We start from the raw sequence: 21546 nt of genomic DNA on the forward strand, positions 1-21546 counted from the left end.
CGGGCGGTGGCTCGGGTGACGGTGGCCGCCGAGGAGCAAACTAGGGGCGGAGCTGGGCGGGGACGGGGCCATGGGCGGGGCCTTGCTGGGCGGTTGCCTGCCTCGGCAACCTGGATCAGGGCCTGAGGTGGGTTTGGAGGCGGGCCCGGCTCGAAGGCTAAGGGGAAGGCCGAGGGCGGGGCTGGGGCGGGGCTGGGGCGGGGCTGGGCCAAGCCCCTCCTCTTCTACAAATCTGCTACCAGCTCCCACCCCGACCCCCCTAGTTCTCTCATTATTTCCCTTATTGCCAAGACCCACCTGTTTGGAAATCAGTCCTGAATATTCATTGGGAGGATTGATGCTGAAGCTGAAGCTCCAATACTTTGGCCACCTGATACGAAGAGCTGACTCATTGGAAAAGACTTTGATGCTGGGAAAGATTGAAGGCTGGAGGAGAAGGGGATGACAGAGGATGAGATAGTTGGATGGCATCAACGACGCAATGGACATGAGTTTGAGCAGGCTTCGGGAGTTGGTGATGGACAGGGAAGCCTGGTGTGCTGCAGTCCATGGGGTCGCAAAGAGTCGGACACGACTGAGGGACGATTGAGTGCCTGAACCGAATGACTGACTGACCTGTTACTCACTTCTCTCTCCTCACTGCTCCTGGGATGCTCTGGTGCGCTCTCACCTCCCGGCCTTTGCACGGGCTGTAACCTTGCCCTGGTGCACCGTTGCCTAGACACCCGCATGGCTTTCTTCCCCCACACCTTTCAAGTCTGCTCAAATGTCCAACATGCGGAGGCATGTTCTGCTACAGAGCTTAGGTCCATATGATAAACTGTAGGGTCAGTTCCACAACAAAAGGGATTTTTGTATCTTGTTCCCAGCTGGACTCAGAACAGGGCCTGGCACACAACCTTTACATAAACAGTCTTTGAATGCATGCAGACAGGAGACCCATTCTTGGATCAAGGAGGCCTGCTCTCCCATGCTTCAGTGTGACACGTGGCATAAGAGACTCTGAGTGAGGTGTGGCCTTGTTTCCATGATGCCTCAGGGTGAGGAGAGGGCAAAAAACCTACCCCTCCTCTCAAAATTAATCAGGCCAGGATCATTTCTGAAGTTAGTTCCAGGACAATTATGTACTTATTTCTTTACCCACTAGACAAACATTCATGAAGCTCCTGTTGCATGCCAGACTCTGCTGGGGTGCAAGGACACAGCAGAGGAAACCACGGACAGGAAATGAAAGTGGTTTTCTGAAATACTCCATGACTGGAGGACACAGAGCAGGCTGCAGACGCCTCCAGCCCCACGAGACTGAGCCAGGGGATGAACCCCTAGGGTATCCTTGGCTCTGCCTGGAGAGACGGACAGAACTTCCCAGGGGAGAGGACCTTAGAGTCAGGACTTCGAGTAATGAATAGGAGTTAGATGGAGGTGGGATTCCTGCTGAGAGTTGGAAGTATTGGAGCCAGAATGTCAAAGAATTACAAATTGGAGCCTGTGCATAAAGGATCTTGAATGTCAAGAAGCAAGGAATAGGGACTTGTCTGCCAGCCACCATCTTGCACCCCTCAAAGCTCAGAGGTGATTCCAAGGCATTCCTGCTCTGACCACCAGAGAGCGCCCCAGCCCCATTGCTGGGAAACAAGCCCTGTCGCTGGGGCAAAAGACACCCCCGCCATCCCCCTGCAATCTGCCTCCACCCCACCCTCCCCTGAGGGGTACAGGGAGGGGCCCTTTGCTTCAGATCTTTACTGCCTAGCTCCCTGACTTGTTTCACACCAGACATACATTCATTGATTCATTCATTGTACAGAAGTTTCTTTTTTGTGCTTGTTTGGTTGGTTTTTCTTTTCCTTTTGACTTAGGGGATCTTAGTTCCCCAACCAGGGACTGAACCTGGGCCCAGAGCAGTGAGACCACCTAGTCCTAACTACTGAACTGCCAGGTAATTCCCCATCCTGCAAAAGTTTATGAAGTACCACCCAACAGGCCTTGGAGTCAGTGGGCTCACAGCATTCAAATCCTACCAAGTCACACTGGATGTGTGGCCCTGGGCAACTCACTTAACCCTTCTGGGCAGGTGGCAGAAACTTCCTCTTGGGTTTTTGAGACTGGATTATGCTTGAGGTACCTGTGGGCCATGCGGCCTCCCTGAGTTCATCTACCCTTCTGGCACCTATCCCCAGCCCAGCGCAGTCTTATTGGCCCCCACGGGTGGGCCGAACTGCAACCCTCCTCAGGGCCTTTGCCTGGTCATGCCCTCTGCTGGGAGTCCCATTCCCACCATCGTTTCTCTTTTGCTGCTTCTCAGAAGGCTGCTCTGATCCTGTCCTGGGGGAGCCCAGTGCCCTCTTCCCTCTCTCCCCAACTCAGCCACCCCCAGATCCAGGAGTTATCAGTGGTATCTCCTAATATGTGAAGCCAATACCCAGAATATAGTAGGTGCTCAATAGATTCTGGAGTAAAAGAACAATTAGTGAGTGCCTGCTGTGTACCAGGCCTGAGTAGGGTGCTGGGAATGCAATGGGAACAAGAATATGGAGTTTTGTATCATAAAACTAAGTGCTTAGGATGTGCCAGCCAGATATTTAATCCTCACACAAGCCCCAGGACGTGGGAGCAATGAAGACTCCTGTTTTACAGAAGAGAAAGTAAAAGTGAAAGTCACTCAGTCCTGTTTGACTTTTGGCAAGCCCATTAACTATATAGTCCATGGAATTCTCTAGGCCAGAATACTGGAGTGGTTAGCCTTTCCCTTCTCCAGGGGGTCTTCCCAACCCCAGATCGAATCCAAGTCTCAGACTGAGGCTCAAACACGGTCACACAGCAGACACAACCATTGGACCTCTGGGTCTGGGCTCCTTGCCTTGCTGGTTACCCTGGGACTGGGACAACCAAATTCAAGTAATCAGGCCAGTATCTGCATGTGATCCAGAGGTTCTGGGGCCTCATGCATCCATTTATGACCAGTGGCCACCTTGCTGCTTCCACTGATGGGACAGATGTGTGATGGGAGGCCTGGCCACTCCAGGGCTCTCTGATTGTGGGGTGCCTCCTGATGGGTTCTCAGCATTTTCTTGAATAGTCTTTGAAAGTGGATTAGGAAGTAACCCATCAGGACAGGACCATTTCACACCCTAGTCACTGACTTGGGTTCAAATCCAGCCTCTGGGAGGGAGCTTTGGGAATGCTAGAGCTGGAAAAAGCAGTTCTGTCACCCACTTCCTAGGGAGGCCACCGCCCTACCGGGCATTATTTCAACAGGCATGAATACACTGCTATCTGCTTAAGCATTTTTTTGCTTGCTTTTCAACCTTTTACTTACATATTTTGACTTATGTCCTTTTTATTATTTGTATTTGTTGGTTTGTGTGTTGTATTTTTTATTTTAGACCCCTGAGTCACCCATACCCAGGACCTGGCAGCCCCAGAACCTCAAATGTCCTTCAATCTATTCTCCTGGGGTCAAGTCACCATCCTTTTAGGTCAAACTTCCTTCATTTCCACCTGCTCAAGGAATCTTTCAGGATTAAGTCGTCAGGACCAGGACCTGTGAAACCAGTGGGGGAGATGGATGCCTCCATCCTCTCTCTCTCTTGAGCAACCTCTCTTGAATGCTGCTCAAAAGTTGTTATTTTAAACAATTTCTAACTTCCAGAAGTGTTTCAAGAATAGTACAAAGGATCCCACGTGTCCTTGACTCGGGTACACCAGTGGCGAACTTTTTTTGCTCTCTCTATGTGTCTGTGTGGAATTTTGGGCAAAGTTGCTGCCCCCAGCCCCTTTATCCCAAGCACGACCAGGTGTACTTCTAAAGATAGGCCACTCTCTTATCTGAAACAGCAGCACATTTACCAAATTGGGTAATTAAGCTTTCATAGCTTTATCAAGGCTGCTCTGCCTCCCTCAAAGGAGGTGCGGTCGCACCACCTCTCAACCTGGCAGGGATCGAGATCACCACGCAATCCCTCAATCACAGATGCTGGTATCGACCGTGTGCCAGGCGCAAGAACACAGCCGGGATACGGCAACAAATGTCTGCAAAGTCAGCCACTCAACAATATTGAGCACTGTGTTGTACAGAATAAAGGCCCCCATATACGTCTGATATTTTAGCTCAGTAAGACTCCTGTCAGACTGTTGATTTCCAGAACAGTAAATAATGTCTGTGCTATTTTAAGCAGCTAAATTTACGACATTTTGTTAAAGCAGCAAACAGGAAACTCATACGTCAAGCTATTACATGGTCACCTCCAGACACAGGCCGCCTGAGTATTTCCGCATTTCCCTGAAGTCTCGGCCCAGTGGGCTATCCCTCCTGTCATTGGCCAGAGCTGGATCACATGGTTGTACCTGACATCATTTCAACCCTGTTCAGCCAATCAGGATTCGCCTCCAAGCTGAGGACAGGTCCGGCCTTCTGGGTCAAACGTAGCCGCCTGATTCCTGCGTAAAATCCTATTATTCTTCACAGGGAAGAGGATGGCATGGGGACATTTGGAGGCAACGTGGGAAAGTAGCTAAAGGAAGGGGCAAGAATTGAGTAGTCTCTGAAGGAAGGGCTTCAAACCTAGGCCAGCTAAGCCTGGACTCCATCCAGGGGCTATGGGGAGCCCTGGGTGGCATTTGGAGCAGAGACCACACGCATGTTTTGGACGTTAAAATACCCAGCTCTATTCAGAGTTCTCCCATGCTATCTGCCATGGCCGAGTCTTCAGTGTTGTCTTGTGTGAAGTATTAGTTGCTCAGTTGTGTCCAACTCTTTGTGATCCCATGGACTATAACCTGACAGGGTCCTCTGTCCATGGGGTTCTCCAGGCAAGGAGTGGGTTGCTATTTCCTTCTTCAGGGGATCTTTCCTACCCAGGGATCAATGCTGGGGCTCCTGCATTGCAGGCAGATTCTTTACTGTCTGAGTCACCAGGAAAGCCCTTGGTTATCATCATATGTCCCACTAGAGAACCAGCAAGACCTTACTTCCCACAGCCTGCAGAGTTTCAGGTCTAGTCCAAGGGTTGCACAGGTTAAGCTGATGTGGGGTCTACACAAGCATTCTTCTGGCTTGAGTACTATGGGATCCAATGACCCTGAGTGTTCTTTATCAGGCCATCCTGGAGGCAGTGGTTGGTACAGCAGCGTGATGTGATTCCCACAGCCCCTACAGAATCTGCTGCTCTGGGTTCTAAAGCCTTTGCCTGAATAAAATATAAGCAGGATTATTGAAAGCTGGTTTTGTTCCCTGCAAGGGACAGAAATGCTGCTTAGAACAGCTTTATCTTATGGGGAAGAGGAGTTCAGGCACAGCTGGATCAAGGACCTCCAATAACACCACAGGGCATTACTGCTGCCTCTCTTGGTTCAGTTTCCCAGAAGCCATCTGCAGCCCCAGGCTCACACCCCTCTAGCTCAGGCAAGGAGTGGGTGGTTCTTTTCAAGCTAATGTCTCAGAGCTGACTCTTCCTGTTGCTAAATGTCAGATGATTCTAAGCGGTCAGGCCTGGGTTGGGGCCACTCTTGGGGGCTTTTGAGTTGGGAGTTCAGGAGGTGATTCCCCAAAGGAAAACCCAGCTCTGGGACTTGAGGAGTCCCACAACCTGGGGATGCACCCCGATTGCTCGGGTCCTGGAATCTTGTTTGCCTGGTACTGACTCCATTCCCGACCCTACGGGGCTTTGAGACTCCCAGAAATTCACTTTCCTTTCTCCAACCTCAGTTGACCCCTCTGTGAAGTAGATGCCTGCCTCGTTCTGAATGGTAAAATACTTATCTATTCCTTAACGTAGGTAAAGCCTCTGTCTACAATGCGGGAGATCTGGGTTCAAGCCCTGGGTTGGGAAGATTCCCTGAAGAATGAAATCGCAATCCACTTCAGTACTATTGCCTGGAAAATCCCATGGACAGAGGAGCCTGGCAGGCTGCAGTCTATGGGGTCGCAAAGAGTCGGACACGACTGAGCAACTTCACTTCACTTCATTCCTTAAGTAATAATCTCTGCACCCATGTCACGCCCCTCTCGTGCACCAAGCACTGTTCCTGGCGTCCTGACTGGAATCTGCGGTACTGGGATCTGTGCCCATTTTACAGCTGAGAGCATGGAGGCACAGAGTGGTCACATGTAGCCTGGCCAGGGTGGCACAGACTGGACTGTGATTCCACGAGATGCCTCCTCCTCCCTCCGGGCTTTAGAGTCACCTCCTTGGAGACCCCACGACTTCCCTGCTCCCGGAGTCTCTGTCCTCCACTGTCTTTACATGTATGTGTTCACCCCCTTGTTTTTCTCCAGCCAGGTAGGGATCATATCATTGCGACACTGAACCCCTTTGTATTAGCAGCTGTCACAAATCAACGCAAACTTAGTGGCTTAAAACAACACAGATTTTTTTTTTTATTTTCCAGTTCCGAAGGTCAGAAGTCCAACACAGGTCCCTCTTGAGCTGAAATCAAGGTATTGGCAGAGCCATGTTCCTTTCCAGAGGCTCCAGGGGAGAATCTGTTCCTTGCCCTTTCCAGCTTCTGGAGGCTGCCCACATTCCTTGGCTGGAGACCCCTTCCTCCATCTTCAAAGCTGAAAATGGCAGGTCTAGTCCTCCTCATGTTGCATCTCTCTGACCACAGTGGGGAAGGTCTCCACTTTAAAGGATGCTGTCATTACACTGGGCCCACTTGATTAACCCAGGATCATCATCTCCCATCTGAAGGGCCTCAACTTACTCCTATGTGCAAAGTCCTTTTGCCATGGAAGGTGACATATTCACAGGGTCTGCAAACCCACATGTCTCAGAGGGCTGTATTCAGGCTTTCTCTTACTTGTAGCACAAACATCCCATGATGTCAGTTTCCATCCCCCCTTCCCTCATATCATTTGATCTAACTCAACATAAACATTCTTTCCTTCTGAGAAGTCTGCCCTGTCTCCCTGGGCTGGGTCAGGTTGGCATCTTCCATCACAGATCTGATTAGTAGATTGTTTCTGTCAGTTTCCCTGGGGGTGGTAAGTTGGGACCATGGGAGTTAGGATGGGTGTGGTCCAGGAAACCTTAGGGCAGGCGGCTAGGGTAGGAAGCTGCTGCAGGCTGGGTCAGGGTAGAGAAGAGGGGATCCGCGAAGAGGGCCATGACCTCCTTAAGGTCATGCAGTACAGAGCTTCTGGGTTCAGGAGACATGCCAGCCTGGGAAGCAGAAGGCCACGGGCTGCTGGCCTCGGTTTCGAACCCACGCCAGGCCAACAATGGCCCTTTTATTTGCACAGCTCAGGAATGGGTGGCTGAGCCATGTACCGAAGGGTCAGGTCTCAGCCAAGGTCACCCTGTGTAGCCCCCGCACACCCTTGGTGAGAACACGGGGTCTCATTCGTGCCCCATTTCCCAACCAGGAGAGAACCCCCTTGGACGATCAGAGGCCAAGGGCAGGTCAAGACGGCTAGTGCCCTCCCTTGGTGCTGCTCTGAAGTAATGTGTCCCCTGGCATTGGCTGGGAGACATGGGTCAGGCCAGGAAGCTAAGGTGAAGGACAGGGTCTGGGGGGTGGTGTTGGCCACAGAAGATCTCGTGCATGCAGAAGAGGGATGTGGCTTTAGGGGTCCTGCTTCTACACCTGGGGAGGGGGCAGATGCAGGAATGGGGAGCATTGAGGCATAGGTGGCCCTGGGAGATAACCAACAGCTCTCAATCGTTTGTTTTTCCTAAAAGCATTTTCCACTCCTTAAAGTTACACATTAATTTGTCTGTCTATGTATTTTGTTGTCTATGACCACACAAGCTCACTGAGGATGGGAGTAGGTCTGCCTTAGTCAACGTGTTGCCCCAGTACCCCCAAAGGTCCTTGCCTCCAGGAGATTGTCACTAATTATTCCCGAGAAACACAAACACAAACTGTGTAGAGGGGCTGCACAGGGTCCATGAGATGTGGAGGTGCCCTGACAATTTTCTGGGGCCCCAAGGACTGAAGGGATCAGCCCAGAGTAGGAAAAGCATCCTTCTGCACCAAGGCCCCAGGGGGCTGCATGCTTCCCAGCCCATCATGCATTTTGGGAAACCAGGATTCCAGGTGGCAAAGGACAGAGAGCACTGACCCTTGGAGGGGAGGAGCAGTCAGGTTATTCAAGCCACGTGAGGGGTTGTTGCAAGGGTAGGAGGGGGGCAAAGGCGAGGCACACAGTAGGCACTCTGTAAGATTTGCGGTATGATTATTGTTGTTGGCATGTTGTTGGGACCACTGGTATGTCTGCATCTCTGTCTCCTCTCCACAGCCCCTCCCCCAACGTGCTCACACCCAGCTGTGCCCACCGGCTCCAGGGACCAGGTGGCCAGGCGGGTGGCCTGGAGGGTTGGATTAGGGAGTGGCTGGGGCTGAGGTCCCCGGGTGTGTGGGAGGGGACGGGGAGGTCAGGCTAGGAGCCCAGAGCACACTGGGGCCAAGCCAGCCATCACATGCAGACCACGATGCGCAAGGCTCCGCAGACGCACTCTTCGTGGGTCACTGGCCAAATCCCCCCGCCCCAAACGCACGGTGACACCTCGAACTCGAAGCCACGGGCCCGGCTCCCGGGTGGGGCCCCCGCCCCCCACCAGCTGCCGCCCACATCGCGCGCGACACTGCCCCGAGCCTTGCCGTCCCCGCGCCCCGCCCCGGCCGGCCCGCCCCGCCCCGCCCGCAGCCCGCGGGACCTTTATAGGGCGCGCCGGCCGCGCGCTGGAAGTGGTGCCGCCGCCGCCCTCCCTGCCGCCCGCCCGCCAGCCGCCCGCGCGTCCGACGCGGGGGTCGCCGCCGTGTCTGCGTTCGCCATGCGTCCCCGGGCGCCGGGGCCACTCTGGCCACTGCCCTGGGGGGCCCTGGCGTGGGCCGTAGGCTTCGTGGGCTCCATGGGTTCGGGGGACCCCGCGCCGGGTGAGTGGGGCGGCCGGAAGGGGCGGGCGGGGAGGGCCACCCACGTGGGCCTGCCGGGAATGCGGGCCGGGGGATAGGTCGGGGGGCGCGGCGGCGGTGGCAGCTGGGGGCAGAGAGCAGTGACCCATGATGACCCATGGCCGCTGCAGGTTGAATGTGGGAATGCTTGGGGCTCCCCTCCCCCAGCCCTAAAAGACCTGAAGGAGGGTCACCAGGAGGTCAGGCGAGCAGATGTGACTCCTCACAATTTATTATCAAGAACTAGTCCCCAGGGGCTGCTGACAGTTACTGAGTGCTCAGGGTCTGCCGCCTCCCTCCTGGAATCCACGCAGCAGCCCTACAGTGTGAGCACTCTTATGCCCGGTTTCCAGATGGGGAAACTGAGGCACAGGGTCAGACAGCTTGTATGGGGCAAAGCGGATATGAACCTGGACTTTCTGGGTCCCAGTGTCCCGGAGAGGCAGGGCTGGGTGGTTGGACTCAAGATCTCCAGCCAGGGTCTCAGATCTTTCCTGGGTCTGGCACAGGCAGACTTGTTAGAATCTCATACCCGCCAGTTGTGAAGACGCCGGGGAAGTCACACGCCCCACTCTGGGCCTCAGTTTCCCCTTTTATAAGGGGAGCAAAGATGCCGAGCTCCTCGAACTGAGCTGGTCCCTCGGAGCTCAGCACAGTGCCTGGGAGCTCCTGGGATGGGGGCCCTGGCCACTCCTGCCCCCACTTAACGGTGCAGAAACTGAGGGCCATCTGTCCCCCCCACCCCACCCTGCAGCCCCACCCCAACCCTGCACTGAGGGGGAGCCAAGCCCCCTCCCCGAAGGCCGCGTCCCCGGGGAGACAGTGAGCTCATGCAAGGGGAATGTTCCCAAGTTGGAGTGAGTAAGAGGCGGGCCAGGCGAGGGGGGGCTGCCAGGCGAGGGGGCTCCGCGTGCCCTCGGGCGCTGTCTAGACAGAGGGCAGAGGCGGGAGAGGCGGCTCTAGGGCCCACTGACCCTGACATGTCCAGCTCCGGGTGTTTGACTGGTCGGGCAGGATGCCAGGCCTGGGCTGGGGGCCTGGAGCCATGGGGAGAGCTTGCCGGGAGGGGAGGGGGTTGGCAGTAGAGCCGTGTGGGGGCCAGAGCCCAAAGGAAGGATCCCAGAAGAATCTGCAGCCAGAGCCGGGACACCTGTGTGGTTCTCTATCCCTCCCTCCCAGGTGGGAGGTGGATCATCCCCTTTGCAGTTACTGAGCACCAACTGTATGCATCCCCATGGGCCAGCAGCTGGCTGGCAGGCCAAGGCTTGAGTGTGGGCAGGAGCACCTGGGGGCACCTCTGGCCCTGTAGGACCTGCCCCTCTGTCCGCAGGTGGTGTCTGCTGGCTCCAGCAGGGCCGAGAGGCCACCTGCAGCCTGGTGCTGAAGACGGATGTGAGCCAGGCTGAGTGCTGTGCCTCTGGCAACATCGACACCGCCTGGTCCAATTTCACCCACCCGGGGAACAAGATCAGCCTCCTGGGCTTCCTAGGCCTCGTCCACTGCCTCCCCTGCAAAGGTGAGACCCTGTATGTCAGCAGAAGGCCATGGTCTCTTGGTCAGAGGCGGCACAGGCAAGAGTGAGCTTCCTGTCTTGGGGGCATGCGGGAGGTTGAGGCTGCTGGCAAGGGGATCCCAGACTCAGAGAGGGTTTGGGGGCCTTCGGGCTCCCAGGACTCAGCCTCCTGCAGAGAGGATTCCCCAGTTTGGTTTCCAGCCTCTAGGGTCTCACTCAAGAGGAGCCCTCTGCCCTGACAGCCTTGCTCACCTTCACTTCACATGGTGGATAGACAGGCACACCTAGCTCCTAGAAAGGTGGATTCTCCGTGACTGGCCATTAGGGTTTGTGACCCCACACTCAGTGTTCCCAAACACATCTGCCCTTAACCTTGCAGATTCCAGGGTCTGTGGTTAGGGCCACAGCTGTATGTTTAACAAGCATTTGCCTTCTGGACTGTGTTCTGTGAAATGCCACCTCCTCCATGAGACTAGGAGCTCTTTTAAGGCATAATGAATGAATAAATAAGTCAAGACAGTCTCGTTGGAGACCCTCTCAGCCCCCTGTGAAAGACTGAACCTGCAAGGACCCAGAGAGCGCATGGGGACATGACTTGAAGGAGGTGGGCTCTGGAAACCAGGGTGTTGTTGGATGATTAGGAGTTTGCCAGCTGGAGAGACCATGGTGGGGTGGGTGGGGAGTGGGACCATGGCCTGGGATCAGACCCGGGTGGGTGGAGTCAGGACAGGGGTGCCGGATGGAAGCTGGAGCTGAGGGCTGCAGACCTGCAGGCCAAGCCGAGGAGCCTGGCTGGCCGGCTGGGATGTGATTAATACCAGATCAGCCTGGCTGGGTGGTCCTGAACTCAACTGCCATGTGCCCTGGCTCCCTCCAGAAGCCCCTCTGGGTTTTGGGAGGAGGACAGACTTCAAAAAGTGCCTGGCCCGGGCCTGACATGGTCTAGGATGCCCTCCCCCCACCTCATCTGGCCCTGGCAACAGAAACTCAGCCCTGCTACTTCTGTTCTAGCGTGTGTGAAGCCACCCGGGGGGGGGGGAGCGTTTCCAGATGTGCGTGTGGGCGGGCAGCACAGGAGGCACCCAGGTGCAGTCCACATGCCCTGGCAGGGAGACATGAGGGACTCTGGCTGGCCTCTAAAGGAGCTTCCATGATTGTATGCTCACCCTGTAGGGTGGAGTTCCCGATCAGCCCCACTGTTACACTCAGGGTAACTGAGGCTGAAACTTCAACTCGAGCTCAGATAGGCCCAGACCCACAAATCATGGAGCTGGGGGTCCATTTGGTCTGGCCTGGAGTTCTCACACCTAGGTGCCCTGGTTCTCCTCAACTCACAGCTGTGAGTTTCCCGCTTTGGTGTATGTGTATATATTTGCTCAGTTGCTCAATTATGTCGGACTCTGGGGCCCTGTGGTCTGTAGCCCGCCAAGCTTCTCTGTCCATGGGATTCTCCAGGCAAGAATACTGGAGTGGATGACCATTTCCTACTCCAAGGGATCTTCCCGACCCAGGGATCAAACCTGCATCTCCTGTTCCAGCGTTGGCAGGCAGTTTCTTTACCACTATCGCCACCTGGGAGGCCCCTTTGGTGAAATGATGACAAAAGGGCACCACCTTGTGGGGGCATGTGGGAGGCCGTACTGGGCCTGGGAGGCGAAAAGCATGCTTTTCGTGGGGCCGGAGTGGGGGCGAGGACGCCAGAGATTTATTTCCCTACCTGAGAAATGGGGTTGCGGGGGGCGATAACCCCTGTTTCGAGGGCTCAGCTGTGCGAGGCCCCCTCCTCAGGAAATGAACCGCAGACCAGGCCAACGCCCCGCCCTCCCCGACGCCTCTTCAGGGGAGGTCCTGGCAGGCGGGAGGAACAGACGCTGCCCATCCTCCCCAGCCCCGCGCCTGGATGGGGTGGAGCCCCCCGGGCTGACGCAGCCGGTCCCCCGCCGGCCTTCCCAGAAACGCGCGTAAATCAGGGAACAGACGTCAGCCTGAGCGGGTGGCCCAGCTGCGGAGCGAGAGCAGGACTGGGGGTGAAGCCTGTTCCTCCCAGACCCCCAGATTCCCGGCAGAGACCCCTCGCTTCCGCCCACACGAAGCCCTGCACCCTGACAGAGGCCCGTCCCACGAAAAGCGTCGAGTACTAGTCCACCTCGGAGTGGCTGAAATTCCCCTAGACCCCAAATCAGTTCCCCCCTCCCGTGGGCCCCTTCTTCGGACTGCGCCTCACTCCGGTCCGGCCTTTATCCGTCGGAACAGGGAGCGAGGGCGCTGGGCCTCGGAGGACCTCCGGCCTCGGCCACGCGCCGCAGCCCACGCGTGCGTGTCCTCTATCCACAGATTCGTGCGAGGGCGTGGAGTGCGGCCCCGGCAAGGCCTGCCGCATGCTGGGGGGCCGTCCGCGCTGCGAGTGCGCGCCCGATTGCACCGGGCTCCCGGCGCGCCTGCAGGTCTGCGGCTCTGACGGCGCCACCTACCGCGACGAGTGCGAGCTGCGCGCCGCGCGCTGTCGCGGCCACCCGGACCTGCGCGTGATGTACCGGGGTCGCTGCCGCAGTACGTTGGGGCGGAGCCTTGGGGTTGGGCGTGGCCACTGGACCTGAGCATCCTGTTAGAGGCCGCTGCCGCAGCTCGTGGGGGTGGGTCACTGGCAGGAAGGGGCGGGGTCTACAATCCAGGGTGCTTATTGTAGGTCTCGTGGATTTGGGTGCGGCCCGTGGTGGGCGGGGCCTAGGCGTGAGCTCGTGGGCGGGGCCTATAGTCCCAAGAGAGAATCACAAGATCAGGTCTTTTGTGGGATCGGGAATGGGGACGAGTAGGGTAAAGGTTTGGAAAGGTGGCTTCTGGGGCTCCTATGGGATGGAAAGTACGAGTATGAGAGTCAGAAACTTATTGGCGCAAAGTGGGGAGAGATTGAGGGTAGATCTGGGGCGTGGCGTGGTTCGTGGAAGGGGTGTGACTGCGGTGCAACAAGGGGCGGGTCTAAAGGTGGGACCAGTGAGTGGGCGGGACATTGGGAGGGGTGTGGCTTCTGGCGCAGCAAGGGGGAGAGGCCTGAATACCCCGCCCTGTCTGAAGTAGCGCTCTTTACTGGTCCCCACGCCCCACCTGCAGAATCTTGCGCCCACGTGGTTTGCCTGCGGCCACAGTCGTGTGTAGTGGACCAGACTGGCAGCGCGCACTGCGTGGTGTGTCGCTCTGCGCCCTGCCCCGCACCATCCAGCCCCGGCCAGGAACTCTGTGGCAACAACAACGTCACCTACCTATCCTCCTGCCATCTCCGCCAGGCCACCTGCTTCCTGGGCCGCTCCATCGGCGTGCGCCACCCGGGCAGCTGTGCAGGTGCGGCACGCGGCGGGGAGCAGCGGCGGGGTCTAGCCCCCAGCCCCTCTCCGCGCCCGCATTTCTCTTTTGGTCCCTCCCACTCTGCAGGCACCCCCGAGCCGTTAGATCCTGAGTCCGAGGAGGAGGAGGAGAACTTTGTGTGAGCCTGCGGGACCGGCCTGGGCCTGGCGTTCAAGGCTTCCCCATTTTATTTATTGCCACAGCAGAGTCTATTTATGTCCAACGGACACTCCCCAGAACCTGGACAGGGACCACTGTGGGAGCCCTGGTGCCCCTCGACGATATCTTGGAAGGACTGGGGAAAAGAAGCCTGGGAGCAGGGCTGGTGGGTAGGGGCCCAGCCCCCCCAGCCCCCACCCCAGGTACCCTATTGCCCAGGAGGACCTCAAACTTATGGTCCCTTGGGGATCACTCTGATGATTGTCGCTGCCACCAAGAGGTCTAGGGATTTCCTGACAGCAATTAATGAGGTACCCTGGCCTTCTAGAACAGGGACCAGGGGTGAGAGGGGGTTCACAGCCTGGGTGTGAATAGATGAGCTTCAGAACATGCCCAGACCGCAGACAGATCAAGGAAGCAACCACTGTCCACCACCAATCCCAGGGTGACCAAGGGACTTACCTTCCCCCTGCTTCACCCATTTCCCAGCATGTCCCTGGAGGATGGGGGTGCCATCTGTGCCTCCTGACACAGGCCTTGGGTATGGAGAGGCATCTGCTAGAACAAAGCAGGCACCATGTTGGGTGGGAGGGACCCGGTGGGGCCTGTGAGGCCCTGCTCAACCACTGGCCCAGGGTGGGGCGTGTATGCCAAGACCTGCTGCACACCTGGCATCCTGGAGCTGTGTGTCTGAGGGGTACCCCGGTACCTGCCACCCCATCCACAGGTGGCATTCCCTGTATCTTGCCCTGGCCTCTAGGCCCAGTTCCCAGCTGAACCCTCCTTGCCTGCCAGCTGGGTTTCCTCCTGCCAGCTGGGTTTCCTCCTGCCACCTGGACTGTTGCTCTGTGTCACCTCCCCATGCCCATCTGTAGACCAGAGGTGCAGACCCAGAGTGGAAGGGGCGTCCAGCGGGGCAGGAGCACAGCTCCCCAAGGCAGTGGTGCTCATCCATGTCCTTCCCTGCCTCCAGGAAGTGCCTTACCTGTGACACCCAGAAAAGTGCCCTTTAGTAATGGGTTCGCCCAAGCCTGCCAACAGGGCAATCTCCCCCGCCCTGGGGTCCTGCCTCACCTGCCAAAGAAATAAACACTGAAAAACACTGTGGGTGTTCAGACCTTGTTCTGCTCCCCTCTCTCTGATCCTCTGTGTCCCCCCACTTTCGGAGGGGGTTACCAGCCTGGGGTGCTGTGGGGGTTTCTGGAAGCATCCAGAAGAGACACAAGCGCATGTTCTTGGGGCAGGTGCTGCCTACTTCTGGGCCTCAGCATCCAGCTTCAGTTGTGGGCAGTAGCAGGCATAGAACTGAGGCAGGTGGCATGGGGTTGGGTGGGAGAGTCTTGGCCTTTATGGGGTAGGGGAGGAAAGGAATGGGGTCTGGGTGGCTTAGGGAAGCCCCAAGAGGCCACCTGGTTTAGGGTCCAGAGATGGCGGTCTGGCCCGGAAGGGTTGGAGGTGCCCAAATGACACTGACATGATTAGTAAAAGCACTGGGCTGGGGCTCACCCAGCCTTGCTGCCAGCCAGGCACCATTTGCCTGAAGTTCCTTTCGAGGATCAGGCTTCACATGGAGGTGGGCCAACCTGAGACCCCACTCTCTCCCAGCCTTGGTTTCCCCATCTGTGAATGGGTCTAGCCGGAGGACAGAGGAATGGCATTCTAGGCAGGGGCTGAGGAGGCCAGGAGGCTGTCCCCAGCCTGGGCTGTGAGGCGGGGGTGGGAAACTCCAGGGGGTTCAGCGTGGGGAGGGGGAGGGAGGATGGTGAGGAGTCCAGGTCCTGTGGCTCAGGGTCCCTCAGGGAGAGGGTGGTGGAGCTGGACCCTTGACCACTCAGAAGCCAAGGAGAAGCTGAAGGGCATGTAGGTGGGCCTTGGGGGTAGACCATCATATCTGTGAGTCAGTTAACACTTTATTGTTATTTTGCCCTTTTGTTGGGAACTGATGCCCCCTACCCACCCTGACACCAGGCTTCCTGGGGTTTAGGGGCTCATGGACCCTCTGCTCCAGCCTCGGAGTTTTCCAGGCCAGAGCTATTTGTATCGTTTGCCATCTCAGTGGTGTACCCGGTGCTGCTGTGGTTCAGACAATGCCTGCCGGCCCCCAGTGGTCCTGGGCTGAGGGCCATGCTGGCCACGCCAAATCACGTCCCAGATCCAAGTCACGAAGGCGGATACCTGTGTGTACACATCGGGTGTCTTGGGATCCCCACACCAGAGGCCAGAGAAGGAGACGAGGCCATAGGCCCGATTTCTGCATACCAGGGGTCCTCCAGAGTCCGCCTGGGGGTGGAGGCAAAGGTGAGGTCAGGGGTCCCTTGCTGGGCCTCACTTTCCTTAAAAGAGCTAATATATGTAGATCTGATCTGGACCTTCTCTACCTCAAAACCCTTTTATGTCCCATGGATACTCCCCAGAGCCTGGGCCAGGACTATGGCTCCCCAGTGCTCTTAGAGCAAAGACTAAACACGTCATCTCAGCCTTTAGGGCCTGGAGGAGCCAGCCCCCATTGCTTATCTGCCCTCCTCTCCCCCAACTCACTTGGTTCCAGCCAGACATGCCAGCTGTTTCTGCAGCAAACCCAGCTCCAACCTCTGTGTGCTAAGTTGCTTCAGCTGTGTCCAACTCTTTGAGACCCTATGGACTATAGCTCTCCAGTCTCCTCTGTCCATGAGATTCTCCAGGCAAGAATACTGAATTGGGTGGCTGTGCCCTCCTCCAGGGGATCTTGCTGACCCAGGGAGGATCAAAGCCACGTCTCTTACATCTCCTGAATTGGCCGGGGGTTCTTTACCGCAAGTGTCACCTGGGAAGCCCAAGCTCCAACCTCTAGGCTTTTGCCTATCCTCGAGACCCATTACTTCCCCCTGCTGGACACTCCTTGTATACCACACAAGTCTACAGCTCCTTGTGAAATGTACAACCTGCGGGACTGTACACAGCAGCCCTGTGACTGGTCTGTCTGCCTAACTTGTCTCCCCTCAGATATTCTCAAGGCTCCTCCAGTCTCAAAAGTACTGTCCTCAGAGAGGCCTTCCTGAATACTCACCCTAAAATCCCTGCTTCCTCCTCTCCTCAGACCTATTACCCTAATTTTCACCTGAAATCAGTTCTGACCCAAAGAAATATGTCCTATTGGTGTGACCATTTTACAGATGGAGACAGTGAAGTCCTGAGAAGTGAGATGACTTTTCCAAGACCATATGTGTAAGAAGTGGCTCAGTCTGAATGTGGACCTGGGCAGTTGGGCTCTAGAATCTGAACCACACACTCTCTTGGCTAGAACAAAAGACACTCCCCTGCTCCCAGTCCAGGCTGTTTCTCCCTGAGCATCAGGGCCAGGTTTGCCATTAATCCATACAAAGGCTTAGGAGCAGAAGCATCTTCCTTGAGATCTGGACACTGCTTTTAAAGACACAAGTCTGTAGTCCTTTGTGCAGTGCACAACCTGTGCAGCCATACATGGCAGCCCCGTGACCCTGGAGGCTCCCTCCCCTTCCCAGGCCTCACCAACTGGTCAAAGGTAAGCTGGGACTTAGTTGCCAAGGCTCTCTGACCAGCTCTGACCTCTCTGAGGGCCTCAGTTTCCCTACACGGCAAGCAGGCAGGACTGAGAATGAACATCTCACCGAGCAGAAGCCACGTCGCCGGCGGTCCCCACTGTGGGTGCAGAGCATGGCAGGGCTCAGCTGCCCCTTCCAGGAGCTGTTGCAGGCGTCCAGCTCCAGCACGCGGACCTCGGCTTCCATCAGCCCGGGGGGCAGTTCCTCGAAGTCGGACACGGAGCCCCAGCCAGCCACCTTGCAGCGCGTCCCGGCCCGGGGAGGCCTGGCACCCCTCCGCGGCAGCCCCAGTAGTCCCACTGCAGGACCCAGGGTGGCAGAGCTGTTCAGCTGCGGGGGCGGAAGGTGCCGGGAGGTTAGGCCTGCCTGCAGCCGCCCTCTGCCACCCCTTCCTGTCTACCTTTCCTTGTCTCTTCCTGTCCTTGTGGAAAGAAGTCAGTTGTAGCTGTTGTTAGTCTGTCAGAGGGCCTGGCTGCTTCTGTCACCTTGGGGCCCTGCTCATCAGACCTCACCAGCCTCCATGCTTCCAGTCTCGCCCCCGCAGCTGCCCAGGGGTCCTGCTAACCAACATCTCCTTCCCTGCTCTGAGCTCTCCTCCAGTGCCCATTGCCCTTAGGACACAGGGATAAAAAAACCTCTTGGCCCATCAATTGGCCCTTCCCTCCGCCCACCTGCACAGTTGCTCACACTGTAACACTGCACCCCTTGCTGGGGGCACCTTTCCTATCCAGCTTTTAGGACTCAGCTTAGACACCACTTCCAGGAAGTCCTCCCAGATTGCCAGTCTAGGACAGATGCCTCCTCTGGGCTCCCATGTGCTCCTGTCAAGGCTGATTTACTCAGCTGCCACCTAGTTAGACCGGGAGTTCAGAGGGAGCCAGGCCAGGGCTGTGTGTTCATGGCTGTGTATTCATGGTTTCCTGGCACACAGATGGCACTCAATCAGCAGTTATGGAATGAACAACTTGGACCCCTAGTTTGAGTGTTCGCTCCCCGACCTTGGGTGCATCACTGATCACCCCTGGCCTTAGTTTCCTCATCTGCAGAGTGGGCTAGGTGAATCATAGCAGGGGTTCCAGGCTACAGGGTTTCACAGAGGAGCAGAATTCATACGCCAGCTTTGGCTGCCAACACTGGCTTCCCACATTATATTTTGCCAAGAAAACCCCACACCCTAGACCCTCCTGTTCGCAGGGTTTCATTTTTGTTGTGTTGATGTCCCCTCTGTTTGATTTTCACCACATTTCAAGGGCTGTTTGGGGATATTCTCCCTTTGAATGGCAGCCCCGGGGTGCCTGGGGTTGAATTTGGGGCCCCCCAGGTGGGGGCTGTGGGAAGGGTTGTCGCCCAAGCAGGAAGGGCCATGTGAGGTCCAAACAGAGGCGCATGTGCATGTGCGGGGAGGGAGGAAACGCCCTGGAGGGCCTAAGGGGGCAGGGATCAGGGTATTTGATGGCCCCACAGCCTCACTGTCTCCCTCTTTCAGCGTGAATATTGAGCATCTGCTGTGTACAATAACTCACCACAAATGAGATAAAAATCCCCGCCCTCGAGGGCAGAGGTGGAACCAGTGGTACAGGTGCTTCCAGAAGGTGTGGGTGGTGCTGGACACAGAAGAGGGGATGGAGTGAGAAGGGGGGAGCCAGGGGCAGCTGAGAACTGGAGGTCGTCAAGGGAGGCTGCCCGAGAAGGGGACAACTGAGCAAAGACCTGAAAGCCACAGTCTGGGGAGTCTGGGGAACATGGGCTGGGCAGGGCCACAGCCAGTGCAAAGGCCTGGGGGTCAGAGCCTGTTAGGGTGCTGACCACTCAGCGAGCAGCAGGCCAAGCGCGCGGTGTGGGTGTTCCAGAGGGCAGCAAAGGGAGTGACTTGACTCGCGGGTGCTCACAGGCACCTAACAGCTGTTTTTAAACAAGTCAGGCCATGGTAAGGGGAGGGGTAGGGACAGGTCAGACCTGCACCGAGGGCCCGATCCCCATGCAGTGGGTCACCTGCAGCAGACAGATGTCACTGGTGTGCGTGGTGGGCTGGTAGTCTGGGTGCGTGATGACAGCGGAGATGCTGAACACCTGTTGTGTGGCCTCCACGGTGCGCAAGGCATGGGCTCCCAGCACTACCAGGCCTGTCCCGGGGTCTCTGTGGGGGAAATGGGTGGGGAATGTGAGCAAGGCTGAGGTGAGGGCCACCTCACACAGGCTCAGTCTCTCGCGTCCTGGGAAATAAGCCCATGCCATCCTCCTTCCAGCTTGTGATGATAAATGTTGAGTTGATCACCCTCCCATCTCAATTAAGGTATTAACTTCAATCGCTCCAATATATATATACATATATATATTTTGACCACTCCATATGAGATGTGGCATCTTAGTTCCCCGACCAGGGATCAAACCCATGGCCCCTGCAGTGAATGTGTGGAGTCCTAACCACCAGGTCACCAGGGGAGTCCTGCTGCACTATTAATTTGAATACTTATTATAACAGTATACTTCAAATGAATATAACACTCATTATATTTATTCTAATTTCCATCTGGATTATAGCATTGCCTCCAATAATTTCAATAGTAATGTTAGTAATTATTGTATCAATATACTCAGAACGAGGGCTTCCCAGATGGCGCTAGTGGTAAAGAACCTGCCTGCCAATGCAGGAGACTATGATTCGATCCCTGGGTTGGGATGATCCCCTGGAGAAGGGCATGGCAACCCGCTCCAGTATTCCTGCCTGGAGAATCCCATGAACAGAGGAGCCTGGTGGGCTACAATCCGTGGAGTCTCAAAGAGTCAGACACGACTGAAGTGACTTAGTATGCATGCAAGCACACACTCAGGATGAATGCAACAGTTGTAACTCTGCTTATGGTCACGGCTGCCGGTCCGTCCCTCCTTCTCCTGCCCCTTTTTCTCTGTTAACACCCCTGCCCAGCTGAGAGGCCCATCTGCACAAGCCCCCTCCACCCCCCTGCCCACACATGCCCTCATCCCAGACTCACCGGCCGCTGAAGCAGTGGGCAGCCGACACGACCCAGCGGGCCCTCAGCAGGAAGCCTCCACAGTTGTGCTGGCCCTGGAACTTCACGGATGCCATATAGGGCCGGGAGTGGGGGGTCACCTCGTGGCCCCCAATGATCTGTGCCCCCCAGGAGCCTGCAGGCAGGGTGGGTGGCCTGTCAGGGGTGGGGCAGGATGGGGTGGGGGCCAGGCTGGCGGGAGGCAGGAGAGACAGAGACGGAAAGAGAAGACCCTAGAGTTTGCGGAGTGGGGGGCCAGACTCCCTAAAACCTGAGGCTGGGGCTGGGCCTCCTCCCCCCCGCCAAAAGAAGCAGCCATGCAGGGGGCTGGGGCTTCCTGGGTGGGTCCCTGTGGGCCTCTGGCAGGCTTGGGTGGAATACTTGGGGGTCCTCACCTGGGGGCCTCATGGGCAGTGTCAGGACAGCGGTCACAGTCAGCAGCAGGCGGCCCCAGTCCCTCACCCCAGGCCCCATGGCTGTCACAGGCAGGTGTGTCCTTGGAGAGCTCAGTGGGCTGCACCCCACCCAACGTCCAGGAAAAGAGGAATGGGGCTGTGGCCTGTGGTCGGAGGCCCCGTCAGCAACGGCCGGTTCTGAGCCAGCATTTTAGAAAACCTGATGATTCTCCTGCATTGGGGTTGTTGATGACAATCATAATTGCCCCGGAGACCAGCAGTGGAGGGGGTGTGAGGGCTCCAGGGCCCTGTTGTTCACCCAGAAACCGAGTAACCAGTAACCGGTTCACCAGAAACTGCTAAGCAGCCAGCAGCACTGCAGCCTTGGCCGCCTCTCCAGGTTGGGGGCCAGCTCACCAGATGGAGGCAGTCCCGCCCCAGCCCTGCCGGTCACTGCCTCCGGCCTCAGTCTCCCCATGTGCAATCCCAGCCCCGGAAAGCCCTGTGATTCCTGCTACCTTTGCTGCATGTATTGAGCACCTATTGTATACCAGCCTCTAGTAGGTGCTAGAGGTGGAGTGTAATGTGACAAAGACCCCCACACCCTTGGTGCTGATGTTTCTCCTGGTTAAGGGTGTAGATCCACTGATCTGGGCTCACAACGGAAGCACAGG

General features: G+C 56.7%; 2 protein-coding genes across 3 annotated transcripts; one reads left to right on the forward strand and one right to left on the reverse strand.

The window, feature by feature from the left end:
• The first annotated feature begins 8687 nt into the window (after positions 1-8687).
• Positions 8688-15009, forward strand: FSTL3 (follistatin like 3). The gene is made up of 5 exons (XM_027970135.2): positions 8688-8877; positions 10226-10411; positions 12743-12958; positions 13517-13744; positions 13835-15009. Exons 1-5 carry the CDS (start codon positions 8775-8777, stop codon positions 13888-13890), a joined length of 789 nt encoding a protein of 262 aa, XP_027825936.1. The 5' UTR covers positions 8688-8774; the 3' UTR covers positions 13891-15009.
• A 789-nt stretch (positions 15010-15798) lies between these two features.
• Positions 15799-20970, reverse strand: PRSS57 (serine protease 57). 2 transcript variants are annotated; one of them, XM_060416422.1, is made up of 6 exons: positions 20873-20970; positions 20460-20613; positions 19459-19603; positions 18990-19070; positions 17533-17796; positions 15799-16186 (listed from the first exon to the last, which is right to left on the reverse strand). In XM_060416422.1, exons 1-6 carry the CDS (start codon positions 20949-20951, stop codon positions 15959-15961), a joined length of 951 nt encoding a protein of 316 aa, XP_060272405.1. In that variant the 5' UTR covers positions 20952-20970; the 3' UTR covers positions 15799-15958. The 2 variants fall into 2 exon arrangements, with proteins under 2 accessions (XP_060272405.1, XP_027825935.1); XM_027970134.3 differs by lacking the exon at positions 18990-19070.
• Positions 20971-21546: the final 576 nt, after the last annotated feature.

This window comes from Ovis aries, chromosome 5, assembly GCF_016772045.2.
Source record: "Ovis aries strain OAR_USU_Benz2616 breed Rambouillet chromosome 5, ARS-UI_Ramb_v3.0, whole genome shotgun sequence".
NCBI lineage: Eukaryota > Metazoa > Chordata > Mammalia > Artiodactyla > Bovidae > Ovis > Ovis aries.

Excerpts from the sequence above, each read along its gene's own strand:
- FSTL3 (XM_027970135.2), top strand. The coding sequence starts at position 8,775 with ATGCGTCCCCGGGCGCCGGGGCCACTCTGGCCACTGCCCTGGGGGGCC. Across the intron at positions 10,412-12,742 it reads CCACTGCCTCCCCTGCAAAG|ATTCGTGCGAGGGCGTGGAG; the intron begins GTGAGACCCTGT and ends CTCTATCCACAG. Across the intron at positions 12,959-13,516 it reads GTACCGGGGTCGCTGCCGCA|AATCTTGCGCCCACGTGGTT; the intron begins GTACGTTGGGGC and ends CCCCACCTGCAG.
- PRSS57 (XM_060416422.1), bottom strand. The coding sequence starts at position 20,951 with ATGGGGCCTGGGGTGAGGGACTGGGGCCGCCTGCTGCTGACTGTGACC. Across the intron at positions 20,614-20,872 it reads ACTGCCCATGAGGCCCCCAG|GCTCCTGGGGGGCACAGATC; the intron begins GTGAGGACCCCC and ends CCCTGCCTGCAG. Across the intron at positions 19,071-19,458 it reads GTGACATCTGTCTGCTGCAG|CACCACCCACACCTTCTGGA; the intron begins GTGACCCACTGC and ends TTCTGTGTCCAG.